This window comes from Pangasianodon hypophthalmus, chromosome 14, assembly GCF_027358585.1.
Source record: "Pangasianodon hypophthalmus isolate fPanHyp1 chromosome 14, fPanHyp1.pri, whole genome shotgun sequence".
In the NCBI taxonomy this organism is placed as follows: Eukaryota; Metazoa; Chordata; class Actinopteri; order Siluriformes; family Pangasiidae; genus Pangasianodon; species Pangasianodon hypophthalmus.
In genome coordinates, this window is record NC_069723.1 from 12,954,216 (window position 1) to 12,967,634 (window position 13,419).

Genomic DNA, 13,419 nt, shown 5'->3' on the forward strand with positions numbered 1-13,419 from the left:
CGTTTGCACTTGCTGGCCAATGGTGGGTCAGTGGTTAAAGTTCTGGCCTACTGAGCAGAAAGCTATGAGTTTAAATCCTCTCAAGGTAGGATCTGCAAAGAAAAGAATTTAAATGCATTGTACTTGAATATGTGATAAAGCCTCTTTCTTTCTTCCTATGCAATAAGAACAATCTAACCTAAAGTGTCATTTGAGCCAGTGGTGGTGGAAAAGCCATTATTGTTGAGGTTAAAATGGTGACATTCAAGTCATTTGTGTGATACACAGTTTAAAAGAAATAAAAATAATTTATATATATTATATATATATATATATATATATATATATATATATATATATAAAAAATTTTTTAACCTGCACTGTATGGGTGCAAGCTTTTTTCAGTCATTGCTGATGCTTGTCACCACTTTAACCTCAACAATAATGGCTTTTCCACCATCACCATTAACTATAATATATATATATATATATATATATATATATATATATATATATATATATAAAACCTAGAAATCCTAAGACTATTTGATATTTTGGTTTTAATACTTATGTGTGTGTGCTTCATGTGTGCGTGTATATAATGCACCAAGTCGGCTTAAGAAAATGTTTCAAGTTATGTAATCTCGACTAATGCTAAACCTAATGAATTTACACAAGTGCTGCACAAAAAAGTACACAATAGGTACACAATAAACACTGTTACAAACAGCCTATGATTGTTTAAAAAAACGTCAGTGTTATTCCATTGTGTTTCTGTACACCCTCACTGGTAACATCATGTTAAAGATTTGTTCAGACTAGTATTCACAGGACTAGTTGAAGGTGCTATGCAGGATTTCACACATCTGCTGGTATTGCTCATTTTCTCCACTGTCAGTTGACGCCTCATTGGTGCATCAGTAGGCTGCAGATGTACTGTGGAAATATACTGTTGTGGTTATGTCATGCTGAAATAGAAAGTTTATAGTAAGTACCGAAATGAGCTGATGGCATCTTAGCATAATCCTGTGCATTGGAAAGACTGGTGAATGACATGTTCCACAACTGTGATTATATATACTAGACGAATATGCAGAGTTTCATAAATAAAGATTAATGGGTATGCATGTCTGCAATGATCTTGATCTCACTATGTACTATGTACAAATAGTGATTATTTTATTGTACTTTGCTCTTGCATGAACTAAGCCCAGGCTTTACAATACACACATTATATATACACAAACTACTCTGGTAAATATGAAGCACTGATCAAACATACTTTAAAAGCAAGAATTCACTCATACATTATTTATGTTGATTTAATATAATGTAGAACTACACTACCATTCACTTTCTGATATAATCTGAAAGGCCTGCATGTTGGATCAGCAGTGAATTTTGAACACAGGGTCAGATATTACCATGAGGCACCTTTATTCTGAACCTTATATTCTGGCATATATACTGCACTGTCTCTACAAAATTACTGTGCTAATTAAAGGTATAATTAGTCATTTTGACAAAATTGAGCCCTCCCTTTCAGTAGTCTGTCCAATCCACTTCCCCAAAACATGGGCATGCCCAGACCAGGATGTCTGAACACCAAAGTGCAAGTGGGGGAGCTATTTGAATTGACAGGCAACATAATCAGCAAGTACAGAGAGCTGCCTGCCTGTCCTACAAGGCTGGATATTAGTGGTCCGCATTATTCCTTCATTCATTCTTGGAACTGTAGTCTATCACTGGGCACAAAGCAGGAGAATGGCATGCTAATTCATAGCAGAGAATAATGCACACACATTAGCACACATATCCACACCTAGGGGAAATTTTAACATAGCTAATCCATGTACCCGTTTTTGGACAGTGTAAGGAAGCTACAGAACCCAGAGGAAAACTTCATGGACAAAGGGAGAACATGCATAAATCTCCACACAAACAGAACCTTGAGCTCAGGATCGAACCGAGGACCCCGGGGATGGGAAGCAGGAGCAAATTACTTGTGTTTTTTTCTCTCCCATTTACGGAGCCAGGGGGCCCACAGAGAGTGGTGTTTCACCTCCGAGTAGATATTTTACTGACGGTCTCCAAATGTGAGGGGAACATCAGAAATCTTGCATTAAGGGTGCTTGCATAAAATTTCACTTTTCATACTCCAAAACTGTTTTCATTCTCCAAAAAAAAAAAAATTAATTTAGTATTAATGTAGTGTAATTAATGTCATATTTTCAAACAGACTTCAGGATTTTCCAGAAAAAAAAAGTGAAATAATTACCACAAAGGAACCAGGAGTTTGTTAAACAAAGTGAGTGTCACCATTACAGGGCCTTCATAACAAGCACACAGTTGACACTTAATGAGTCAACAATGTCATCCTGCCTAAACTTAACTAAGTTTCAAAAAAAAAAGAAAAAAAAAAGGAGGAGGGGACAGAAAAAAAAACAAAAAAAAAAAACAGGTTTCATAACGGTAGTGATGCACACTACATAGTCCCACTGCAGTGCAGTCAAGGTTAGTGTATTAGTATGTGCTGGTGTGTACAAAAACACAGTACACATGTTTATATTGGAGAACGACAGCATGTCTGTGTGTGTAAAGAGAAAAGAAGAGAGATAATTTCATTGAGTGCACTGGTTGTGATTATAAAAGGTTTGGAGTCAGCAGTCCCATCTCTCCCTAACCCCCCTACACCCCCACCCCACCCCCAAACCTTGTCAGCAGCAGTTGCCGGGGCTGTCTCTATGCTGCATTTCTCCACTGTCTTTCCCACCTCCCTCCTCCTGCTCACTCCTCATTTCACCACCTACCATGAGCTCAGATGCTGCTGGGATGAGCAGCTTGCAGCATTTGGGGTTTGAGCCATCAGGGGCTTGCTCACCACCACAGCACTGCCATGCCAGGAGGGGAGCCCAGGCACAGACATGAGTGAGAGAGAAGAACCACCTATTAACTCATTAATGCTTAGTGCAGCTGAGAAGGGAAAAGGGGAGGGGAAGAAATGAGCCTGATGGAGGGGGTAATATAGAAAGCACAGAAGAGTGAGAGACAGAGAAATAGACCCTGAATGTGGGTGAGAAAGGACTAACCTGCCATGCAGAGTAGCAGAAAAAAGAAAAAGCCAGTGACTGAAATTATCCTCTGCTGCTCTAGATAAGAGGAGAGCTAGGAAGAAGAGGCTGGAGTGTCGAAAAGAAAGGAAGAGAAATGACTGAAAATTGACAGAAAGGATAAGGTAAGGCATTTTCAATATTTAATAAATTCAGGGTTGAGATACAAAAGCAAAAGCCTTTATATTGAATAAGTAAGCTGTCTTTGCTTAAAATATTTCTAGCCTATATTCAGTATAGTCCTGAGCTTTTGCTCTTTGATTAAAATAACAATCTTCCAGCAAAGATTCAAATAAAAAACAGCAATGTATTCACCTATATATCACATCACACATTCTGGCTGATCATTAACAGGCAGAGAAGATAAGAAACTTCTAGAATACCAGACTGGCGTATAGTGTGATCGGGACTGTAAATTTTCACTGTCCCTAGATGGCAGCTAACAAGAAAAAGGACAGGACGGAGACGCTGGTAACCAGGCTAAATGCTAACCGCTCACTGCAGCAGAAACAGCAGTAAGGGAGAGTAGCTTCTGGCAGGGACTCAAACTCCAGCCACAGCTCGAGCAGAAGCTCAGAGGTGCTCTGTTCCCTTACCTCTCACGCTGCCAAACAGCAGCCACAGCCTACACAAACAGCCTGACAGGACCTTACAGGAATTTCCTTGATATTTCACTAGCTGTGCTCTATATTAACATGAGGCTAGCTTTGCTTGATATTCAAGGATAAACATTTTACACAGCTCATCCATGTTTAAACCTATATCAAATTACTCCGTCAATCAAGAGCCATATTAGGACATTACTAGTTTCTCAGGTTTACGTATGTAATACAATATTTGCACATCTACATGATTAAACATGTGCAGCTGGAATTAACATGGAGCAAGCCAGTTCAAATACGAGTCTCCAGCAAGTGTTTGTTTTGAATTTTTGGATGAATTTAGGTCTAACTCACCGAGAGACATTATAAATTTTCTCTACAGAGAAGCACAAATATGTCACCTGTAAAGGAGGGAATTCCGCCCCCTCTCCTTGTAAAACAAATCTAATCCTAACAAGGCTAAGGACAGGTTTTACAGATACAAGGCAGAAAGCTGGACATGGTGTTTAACCAGACAATAGATCTTGTCAGCTCAAGCGCACCCCTAAGACCACAAGAAGGGGTGCAATCAAAAGAGGACAGAATGGAGAATAAACAAAAATAGTTAATGTGCACCACACTCTACTCCAGTGTTAAGCTACTAAAACATTATACACTGAATCATTTGATACATGAAGCATAATTACAGCTCAGGAAGTAACAAACTGTGGTAAGCCAAAATGGCCAAACAACCAGATACATGTTTTAGCTTTGTTCCCAATCTCTCTCGGCCTTCAAACATACAAAACTGGTAAATAACTAATTTGCAGTATACCATATGCAAAAACATAAATCAGTAGTCCTATAATTCTATCTATACTTTTTGATGTTCTATAATTAAATTATCTTATTTTATAGGACAGCTCACACAATGTCTGCATCTATGCTGGCTTGCCTGCTGCTCCTGATGCTATGTGCAGTGTCTGTGCTGGCTATCTGTCCCCCGATGTGTTCCTGTGGCAGGGGCCACCGAGTGGTGGACTGTTCTGCCCGAGGTCTCATACTGCTACCCAACAGCCTCCAGCACAACATTCATTTCCTCAACTTGTCGCACAACCGGCTACAAGACCTAGATGGAGCTCTCAGCCACTTTGCCCACCTAAGAACTCTGGATATCTCCCACAACCATCTCAACCACCTTCCGGGTGGCCTGCCACGGGCACTGTGGGATATCCATGCATCGGCTAACCACATTCGCCACCTCGAGAAAAACGACACTGCTTACCATTGGAACCTGCAGTCCTTAGACTTATCAAACAACCAGTTAGAGCGTGTGGTCTTCATTAACAACACACTACCCAGTCTGCGAGCACTCAACCTAAGCCACAACAAGTTCTGGACTGTACCAACCAACATGCCCTACAATGTGGAGATGGTGGACCTCTCCCACAACTTTCTGCTACAGATTCTTCCTGGCTCACTGGACCGTCTTCCCAGGCTGTCCCGATTCTACCTGCATGCTAATCGTTTTGTTTCAGTGAGTGAGGGTGTGTTCAACAGACTGGAAGCTTTGCAACTCATTACACTTGGGGATAACCCCTGGGCATGTGAGGATGAGGAAAACATCACGCATCTACTAAACTGGGTGCAGCAGACCCCAGCAAAAGTGCTGGGCTGCCCTTGCTACATAAGGCCTACGTGTGGGGAAGCCCACCTGTCCACCACCAGAACCCGGCACTCGGCTTCATACACCGAACCTCCGTGGGGTGCTGACACTCGTGATTCCAGTCATCAACAACATGTGCATGCTGTCACTTCAGGATATCTGTCCAAATCAGCATTGCTCAACTTTCCTTACAACTGGAGTATTGATAATTCCTCTTGGGCATCTGAGGAGGCACTGACCAAGGGTGTGGGACTTCTCACGTCCACCCCATACAGTCTCTCAACCCACACAAGCACAACAATCCGCACACGGAGCACCAAAAAGGCATTACCTGACAGAGCTCGCAGCACAAGCATCCAAATCCATCCTTGCAAACCTCATACTGTCGCATTAAACCTTTTGGGCACAGCAATCATCCTCAGTACCTTCTGATTTTGCGTCAAGCTGGAATTAACATGAAGCGAGAACTTGCAATTGGTCTGGAATTAAAACAAAACCACACCTTTACGGATGTACAAGGAATGTTGAAAGGAGTTCCTTGTCTTCTTGGCTTTTAACTACACAGTTTGAATGTTCCTGACTATGGTATTCTCTACAGTATATGTGTGTTGGTCTGGGGAAAACCCTTTGTTGCTGTGGCTGAATTCTGGCAAACAGCTGAAAATTATGAAAATTTTTTTTTGGACCAAAATAGGGGTTTCTGCTTTGACACCTCAACTCGAAGAAACCATAAATATATTTCACCAAAACTATGTGGAAATGTTTGCTGTGCCTAGGTTATCTTTCTGCAACATTAAAAAAAAAAAAAAAAAAGTTTAACAAACTCAGTGGTAAAAACAGTCAGCCTGCCTAAAAGTGTCTAAAGCCTTGCTAGCTAAGTGTGATTTCCTCACACAGTTAATATCAGACTTTGATCAAGTTGTTGGATAGCTACGTGCTGTAGTGGAGTTGCAAACAGATACCAACTCTCAAATTGGTTACCCCCAAATGTCAAAAGGGGGAAAACTGCACTAAAAGTTTCCTTTCTCTGCAGCGAGAAAGGAATCTTTAATGCACTTCTCTCCTTTTGACATTTGGGGGTAACCAGACTTCAAAATGTGGTTGAGATGCATGCAAAAGAAAAACAGTTCAGGAAAGGCTGCAGGTCTCAGAACTATTTATAGGAGCAAATGTCATCAGGTGAAAGGGCTTCCCTAGCCACCACACATATACTCTCTTGTATGCTTCAAACAAATTGACCACTGTACTTTATGCAGTATGTCTTGTCATGCACAGTTATCTTGACAAACTAATAGAAATGCATACAAATGACTTACACCAATGGAAAAATGATCTCTCCTGTATTATGCTCGTCCATAGAAACAGTATAAAATTCAAACATTTGGAATGCAGTCTAATGTGATTTTCATATAGGATAACACTTTCAAGGTTATACAATGACATGCCAGGAATCCACATACTGCAGTCACCTATATGTAAAATACCATTAAACATTAATATCATTACGTCATTTTAAGACCAAGGTAGCAAGAGACACTTGATTAAAATGGGAAATAAAGGCTATCATGGAAACAAATCACTAAATAGATGACTTTATAAATGATTGCTGCATGTGCTGTGCTTGCTCCATCTCGAAACAGATGTGACTGGTAAGACTCAGCAGTCTTAAAAATCCAGTGCCTAGGTGGGACTTCACTCAGTTATATAATGCTGTCCAGCCATTTTCTCTTGGTGCTTCTACTAAATGAAGGCACTCCAGTGAGAGCTTTCCAAATGCCCCACAGTATTATAAAGATCACACAGGCATTTAACACTAGGTAATGATTCTGTAAGAGCTGAGCTGCATTTGCTGACGAGGCACCAATCTTTCCCTGACAAAAACATCTTCAGCTACACTCAAGCATTTTACAAAAAAAAAAAATCTTAAGAGAATCTTAATTTTTTTTTTTTCATTAAAACATTATTACTTTACAGTATCAAGTACAAAATGGTTTTCTACAAAGTATGAATAGGTGTTAGTACTATAGTTAACACATTCATACTTTACAAGGAGGCTAAGATTAACAGCTAGCCTTTTATTATTTATATACATATAACACGTTAAGACTGTCAAAATTAATGTGCTAATTCATAAAATATGAAGATAATTTTAATAATGTGATCACACAATTTCATGTGTCCACAAAAAGTGTGGGTATTGCAAGCATGATCGATTCAGTAAGTCTATTAGTAATCAGTAGTAATGAGCAACAAACCCTGTGCTTAATGGATGGTATTTAGCTTTAAATGGCTTTTAGATGGCTGTTTGGATAAAAAGTTATGTGTACATACTGCACTGATGAGCTGGTATCACTGTTGCACAACATGCTTGAGAAACTGCGAGTGCAAAGCACACTCCTGCTGGTCTGTGTACATCTTCGAAAGTCATTTGCTGTAGACATTTATCAGTAATTACAAACAAAATGACAAAAAATGGTTTTGAAACTGGGGACCAAAGTGCTATTGCAAATGTATAGTTTTTCTAATTCGACTGCATTTATGTGAATGTGAAGAATTAAGGTTTAAGATTAAAGAAAATATATTATATGGTATATTATCTTTAAATTCAAATCTTTAAAATCTCAAAAAAAAAAAAAAAAAGCTGAGAGGAAGACTGTCATCAAGTAAAGAGCTTCACAGGATATTTCACAGGATATAATGCATTAAGGTTGACTGAACAAGCAAGTATGCAGAGACCAAAAATACAGCAACATGTGAATGAAGGGTGAAACTGAATGTATATAGCACTTTGTTTTTTCCCCCTCTCTGGCATGTGGCTATATTATAATAAAGGCTATATTACAGCTTTCAAAATGCCAGGAGTCTAAACTCAAACCCAAGCACAAACCACAATGTTGCTATAAACTCCTTCTAATGATTCCAACATTATGTAAATTATGTTGGGTTTCACTATCAAACATGCAAATCCTCTGCTAAGTGGCATGCATAGTCCAAATTACTGTGTGCAATCTACGATTAAACATGACATACATGTTACTACTGATCTAGAAATTTTACAGGCCATAATCAGTCACTAACTTAAGAGTGGTAGTTATGATACAAATTTAACCGGATGTCTCCATTAATTAGTAGATATATTTTCTAATTTAATATACCACATTTGGATAGACTGCTAAATGGCTAAACAACTTTGATTTTCCAAAATGTTTTAAAAATCATTAAAAGAGTTTCTCTAGTACTGGATAAATAAATCAGGGCAAACAAAAACACAAATAAACCCCTTGCTTAATTGTTCAAGCTTTGTGTTTGTAGAAGCCGATATGATACAGGCCATCTGCCTTCATGTAAATTTACACATAAAACACTAATTTACCAAGTCAACAAGCATTATACCTGTAGCTATTATTGCAAGTTTGGTAGAGCTATTAAGCACAACGCTTTCCTGCTAGTCAGGGTTTTAATGGCAGAGAACAAGTCTCTCCACACTGTGTATTTTATATATGTATATATGTATGTATGTGTGTATATATATATATATATATATATATATATATATATATATATATATATATATATATACACACACACATATATAAGTGTGTGTGTGTGTGTGTATGTATAAATATATAATTTTTTTTTTCCCCCCAAACTATTATTAGGTGCAGGAATAAAACTACAACTCAAACACAGCCTTATCATCAAAGAAGTCTGATGTCTCAAGCGTTTCGCAACTGTTTTATTATAGATCAATTTACAGCATTACAAGCCTAAAAATCTTACCTTCGAGCAATGTAATAGAAGACGGGGTTGCCATTCTTAGATGTTCCTGCCTGGTAAAAGATATTAAGTGTCTTCAGAGCTTTGAATTCTTCTTTTTCATGGACCTGGTGCCTGTGAATAACGAGCAAGTTTTTATGACCACACTTTCACTTGACAGTTGGATTTAATGGCCAGGTTTCTATCTAACAAATATCAGACAAAATTAAATGACAAAAGACAGTAACATAGTTAATGAGGTACCTTAAATTTATTCCATTTTCCAAGTACTACAGACACGAACCCATTTAACAGAAATAAAACACCTTCACATCAATCTCAGTGGTACAATGTTTTGGGGAGAAGAGAATCACAAGCTTGACAAAAAGTGGAATTAGTGTTGCTACAGTAGCAACACTTGCAACAGATGCTATAATTAAGGAAATGACTAAAGGTATAAACACACTGTGTGTATAAACACACATATGACTTTGCATTAAAGAACTTTAAATGAATTTGCATCTTAAATCATAAACTTGACTTAGCTAATTTTCTTTTATATTCAAGGGGAAAATGTGCAAGTAGAAAGGCTTTCATGTCAAGAGCTGGTACATGACCTTCAGAATTAAACCTTAATGTATGCTGAGTCTTAAATTCCTTAGTATTCTTAGCCTAATTTCACCTCAGGTGTTTTCCTCTACAGAAGAAGCCACAGCACATTTTGTGCTGATGTGAAAAAAGGCATCTCACATGACACTCACCCTGTAACTATAACAACATTGCCACAACTTCTACCTTCCGATTGTACCAGCTAAGCACCTAGTGTATCAATCTTATCTCTTTATCTTTATTAACAACAAAGATATACAATGTATGGTCCGGTGATAAAAAGCCCACATTGTAACTCAAAGCTTTTCTGGAAAGTTTCGTACATGGTCCACGATAGGGGGGAGGGGAGAGGAAAAAAAAAAAAAAAAAACTGGCCGAAAGTGCTTTTTCAAACTGGTTGCATTCCACCTGCATTGCGGCTGCTTCGCATACAATTATACATAAAATGTGTGCTGGACATTGAGGGGGAAAAATGGCTAGCGTGAAAGCAGAAGTGGCCACAGAGCTAGAAAGGAATTACCTGGTCATAAACTCCTCAAATTTGGAACTGGTGAGGTTGAGACTGGACCAGTGAGTGTCTGCTACAGGTTTGTGCTCAGGGGGGCCAAGATACGCCAGGAGTGTAGCCATTTTATCAAAGGGTCTTCTACCAACAGCCTTGTGGTCCCTGCCAAACACAAGTCATCAGATTGAGTGTATCTGTGTCATGGTGAATAAAAATAAATACTAAATAAATAAATCAATAAAATAATAATAATGAATAAATACTTCTGAATGACAACTTCAACACTGAACACAAGCTATTAAATGGTATACTTGCAAACAACTACAATGATGAACAAACAGTTTTTTCTTATTACTTAATACTAAAGAATATTTATATTTATATACAGTCTGGTACAGAAGTATTTGGACGATGACAGAGTTTTTGTGATTTTGCCTTTATACACCACCAAAACGGATTTGAAATAAAACAATCAAGATGTGATCGAAGTGTAGACTTTCAGCTTTATTTTAAGAGGTTCCACAAAAATATGGCATTTACCATTTAGGAATTACAGCCATTTTCAACAAAGTACCTCCATTTTCAGGGGCTCAAAGGTATTTGGACAAAGTGACAATTGTAAATATAACCACAATTTTAATACTTGGATGAAAATCCTTTGCAGTCAATGACTGCCTGAAGTCTGGAGCCCATGTTCTCAAAACTCAAATGCTGAGTTTCCTGGAGATGCTTTGCCAGGCCTTCACTGCAGCCACCTTCAGTTGCTGCTTGTTTGTGGGTCTTTCTGCCTTCAGTCTTGTCTTCAGTAAGTGAAAAGCATGCTCTGTTGGGTTGAGATCAGGCGACTGACTTGGCCATTTAAGAATATTCCATTTATTTGCCTTCAAAAAGTCTTGAGCTGCTTTCACAGTATGTTTAGGGTCATTATCCACCTGCACTGTGAAGCGGCATCCTATCAGTTTTGTAGCATTTGGCTGAATGTGAGCAGAGAGTGTAGCCCTATACACCTCAGAATTCATCTTACTACTTCTGTCAGCAGTCACATCATCAATAAACACCAGTGAGCCTGTTCCATTGCCAGCCATACATGCCCATGCCATAACACTTCCTCCACCATGTTTGACACATGATGTGGTATACTTTGGATCATGAGCTGTTCCTTTCTTTTGCCATACCTTTCTCTTCCCATCATTCTGGTACAAGTTAATCCTGGTTTCATCAGTCCAAAGAATCTTATTCCAGAACATGGGAGGCTTTTTTAGATGTTTTCTGGCAAAGTCTAATCTGGCTTTCCTGTTCTTGAATGTTACCAGTGGTTTGCACCTTGTTGTAAACCCTCTGTATTTACATTCATGAAGGCGTCTCTTGACTGTAGATTTTGACAATGATACGCCTACCTTCTCCAGAGTATTCTTGATTTCTGTTGATGTTGCGAAAGGGTTTTTCTTCACCAAGGAAAGGATTCTGCGATCACCCACTTTAGTTGGCTTCCGTGGTATTCCAGGCCTTTCGATGTTGTTGAGCTCACCAGTGCTTTCTTTCTTTTTAGAATGTACTCAACTGTTGATTTGCCTACGCCTAAGGTTTTTGCTGTCTCTCTTATAGATTTATGTTGTTTTTTCAGCCTAATGATGGCCTCCTTCACTTGCATTGCGATCTCCTTGGACTTCATATTGCTAGCTCCAGTCGAACAGCTGCCAAATGCCAACTCAATACCTGATATCAACTCCAGACCTTTTATCTGCTTCATTTGTCTTGAAGTAACAAAAGAATGGAGCACACCTGGTTAATTAACTTCTTGTCAGTCAGCTGTCCATATACCTTTGAGCCCCTGAAAATGGAAGTACTTTGCTTAAAATGGCTGTAATTCCTAAATGGTAAATGCCATATTTTTTGTGGAACCTCTTAAAATAAAGTTGAAAGTCTACACTTTGATCACATCTTGATTGTTTTATTTCAAATCCGTTGTGGTGGTGTATAAAGACAAAATCACAAAAACTCTGTCATCGTCCAAATACTTCTGGACCTGACTGTATAACTAGAAAATACTAGTATGTCTGTTTACACTTCTGCCTTGATTACAGCAAATGCATAGCAAAGGTTTCATTACCAAAAAGCAGAAATACAAGCAGGCTGTACTGTGTAAAGAGCATAGTCATTTAAGGGAAGAGGAATAGAGATGATACCAAAGAAGTGGAAGAAAGTTTGAGGCCAAGAGACTTGAGAGAAATCAAATAAGCTTAAATGCAGTCGGTCAGTCAGTACATGTTCTATGCATATTCAAAAGCTTAAACAAAAATTCATCAAACAGCAGAATAAGTCTATATTTATGCCTAAATCTAATTATTCATCCAAGTGTGTAATAATTTTGGTTGACTGGGCTCATCGACTATATATGATGCATGGAAAATGCAATTCTTTCCTCAATCATTCTTTTGAACCTGCACGTTAACTCCAATATATTTTTTTTTCTCGTCCATCGTGTTAACATACCTGTTGCTGGATAAATACTGCCCAATCCTCTCCTGGTTGTTCCAGAGTAGACGGTGCAGGGCGAGCACATTACCATCACTGATGAAGGACAAGCTATGATTGACTGAATCGCTAGGAGGGGAATCAGATGCTATATCCAGGAAAAATCTGCAGAAGGAAGGAATAAGCAACAACATGTTATGAACAGTACATTGGAAGTCACCTAACACTCAATTTGAAGACCATATACTGTATATAGGCTGTTCCATAAAATCGTGCAACAGACATCAAAGCATGAATATACTATTAATTAATACAGTCAGGTCCATTAAGTGTTAGACAGTGACAAAATTTTTGTAATTTTGCCTCTGTACAGCACCACAATGGATTTGAAATGAAGCAACGAAGATGTGACTGAAGCGTAGACTTTCAGCTTTAATTCAAGGAGTTTACAAAATACTGCATTAACCATTTAGGAATTACAGCCATTTTCTTTTTTTTTTTTTTTTTTTTTTTTTTTTTTTTTTTTTTTAACAGAGTCCCTCCATTTTCACATGCTCAAAAGTAATTAGACAAACTAACAATCATAAATATTAGGATTATTTTTAATACTTGAACGCAAATATTAAAAATAATCCTAATATTTATGATCAGGATTATTTTTATAATAATCATAATATTTATGATTCCTTTGCAGTCAATGACTGCCTGAAGTCTGGAACACATGAAGTCATCACCAAA

General features: G+C 38.2%; 2 protein-coding genes across 7 annotated transcripts in view; one reads left to right on the top strand and one right to left on the bottom strand.

Moving 5' to 3' along the window:
• Window positions 1-13,419, bottom strand: part of nf1a (neurofibromin 1a) — a 66,843-nt gene that overhangs the window by 26,664 nt on the left and 26,760 nt on the right. For all 6 annotated transcript variants that reach the window (XR_004579509.2, XM_034310632.2, XM_034310629.2 and 3 more), the window contains 3 exons: window positions 12,700-12,846; window positions 10,222-10,368; window positions 9,117-9,227 (listed from right to left, as the gene is read on the bottom strand). Coding sequence is in view for 5 of the 6 variants with exons in the window: in XM_034310632.2 (XP_034166523.1) it covers window positions 9,117-9,227; window positions 10,222-10,368; window positions 12,700-12,846 (405 nt within the window). In the remaining variant the exon portion in view is untranslated. The remainder of the gene's footprint in view (window positions 1-9,116; window positions 9,228-10,221; window positions 10,369-12,699; window positions 12,847-13,419) is intronic.
• On the top strand, window positions 504-8,826 carry omgb (oligodendrocyte myelin glycoprotein b). The gene is made up of 2 exons (XM_026924950.3): window positions 504-3,214; window positions 4,589-8,826. The coding sequence occupies exon 2, from the start codon at window positions 4,602-4,604 to the stop codon at window positions 5,766-5,768; it is 1,167 nt and encodes a 388-aa protein (XP_026780751.1). The 5' UTR covers window positions 504-3,214; window positions 4,589-4,601; the 3' UTR covers window positions 5,769-8,826.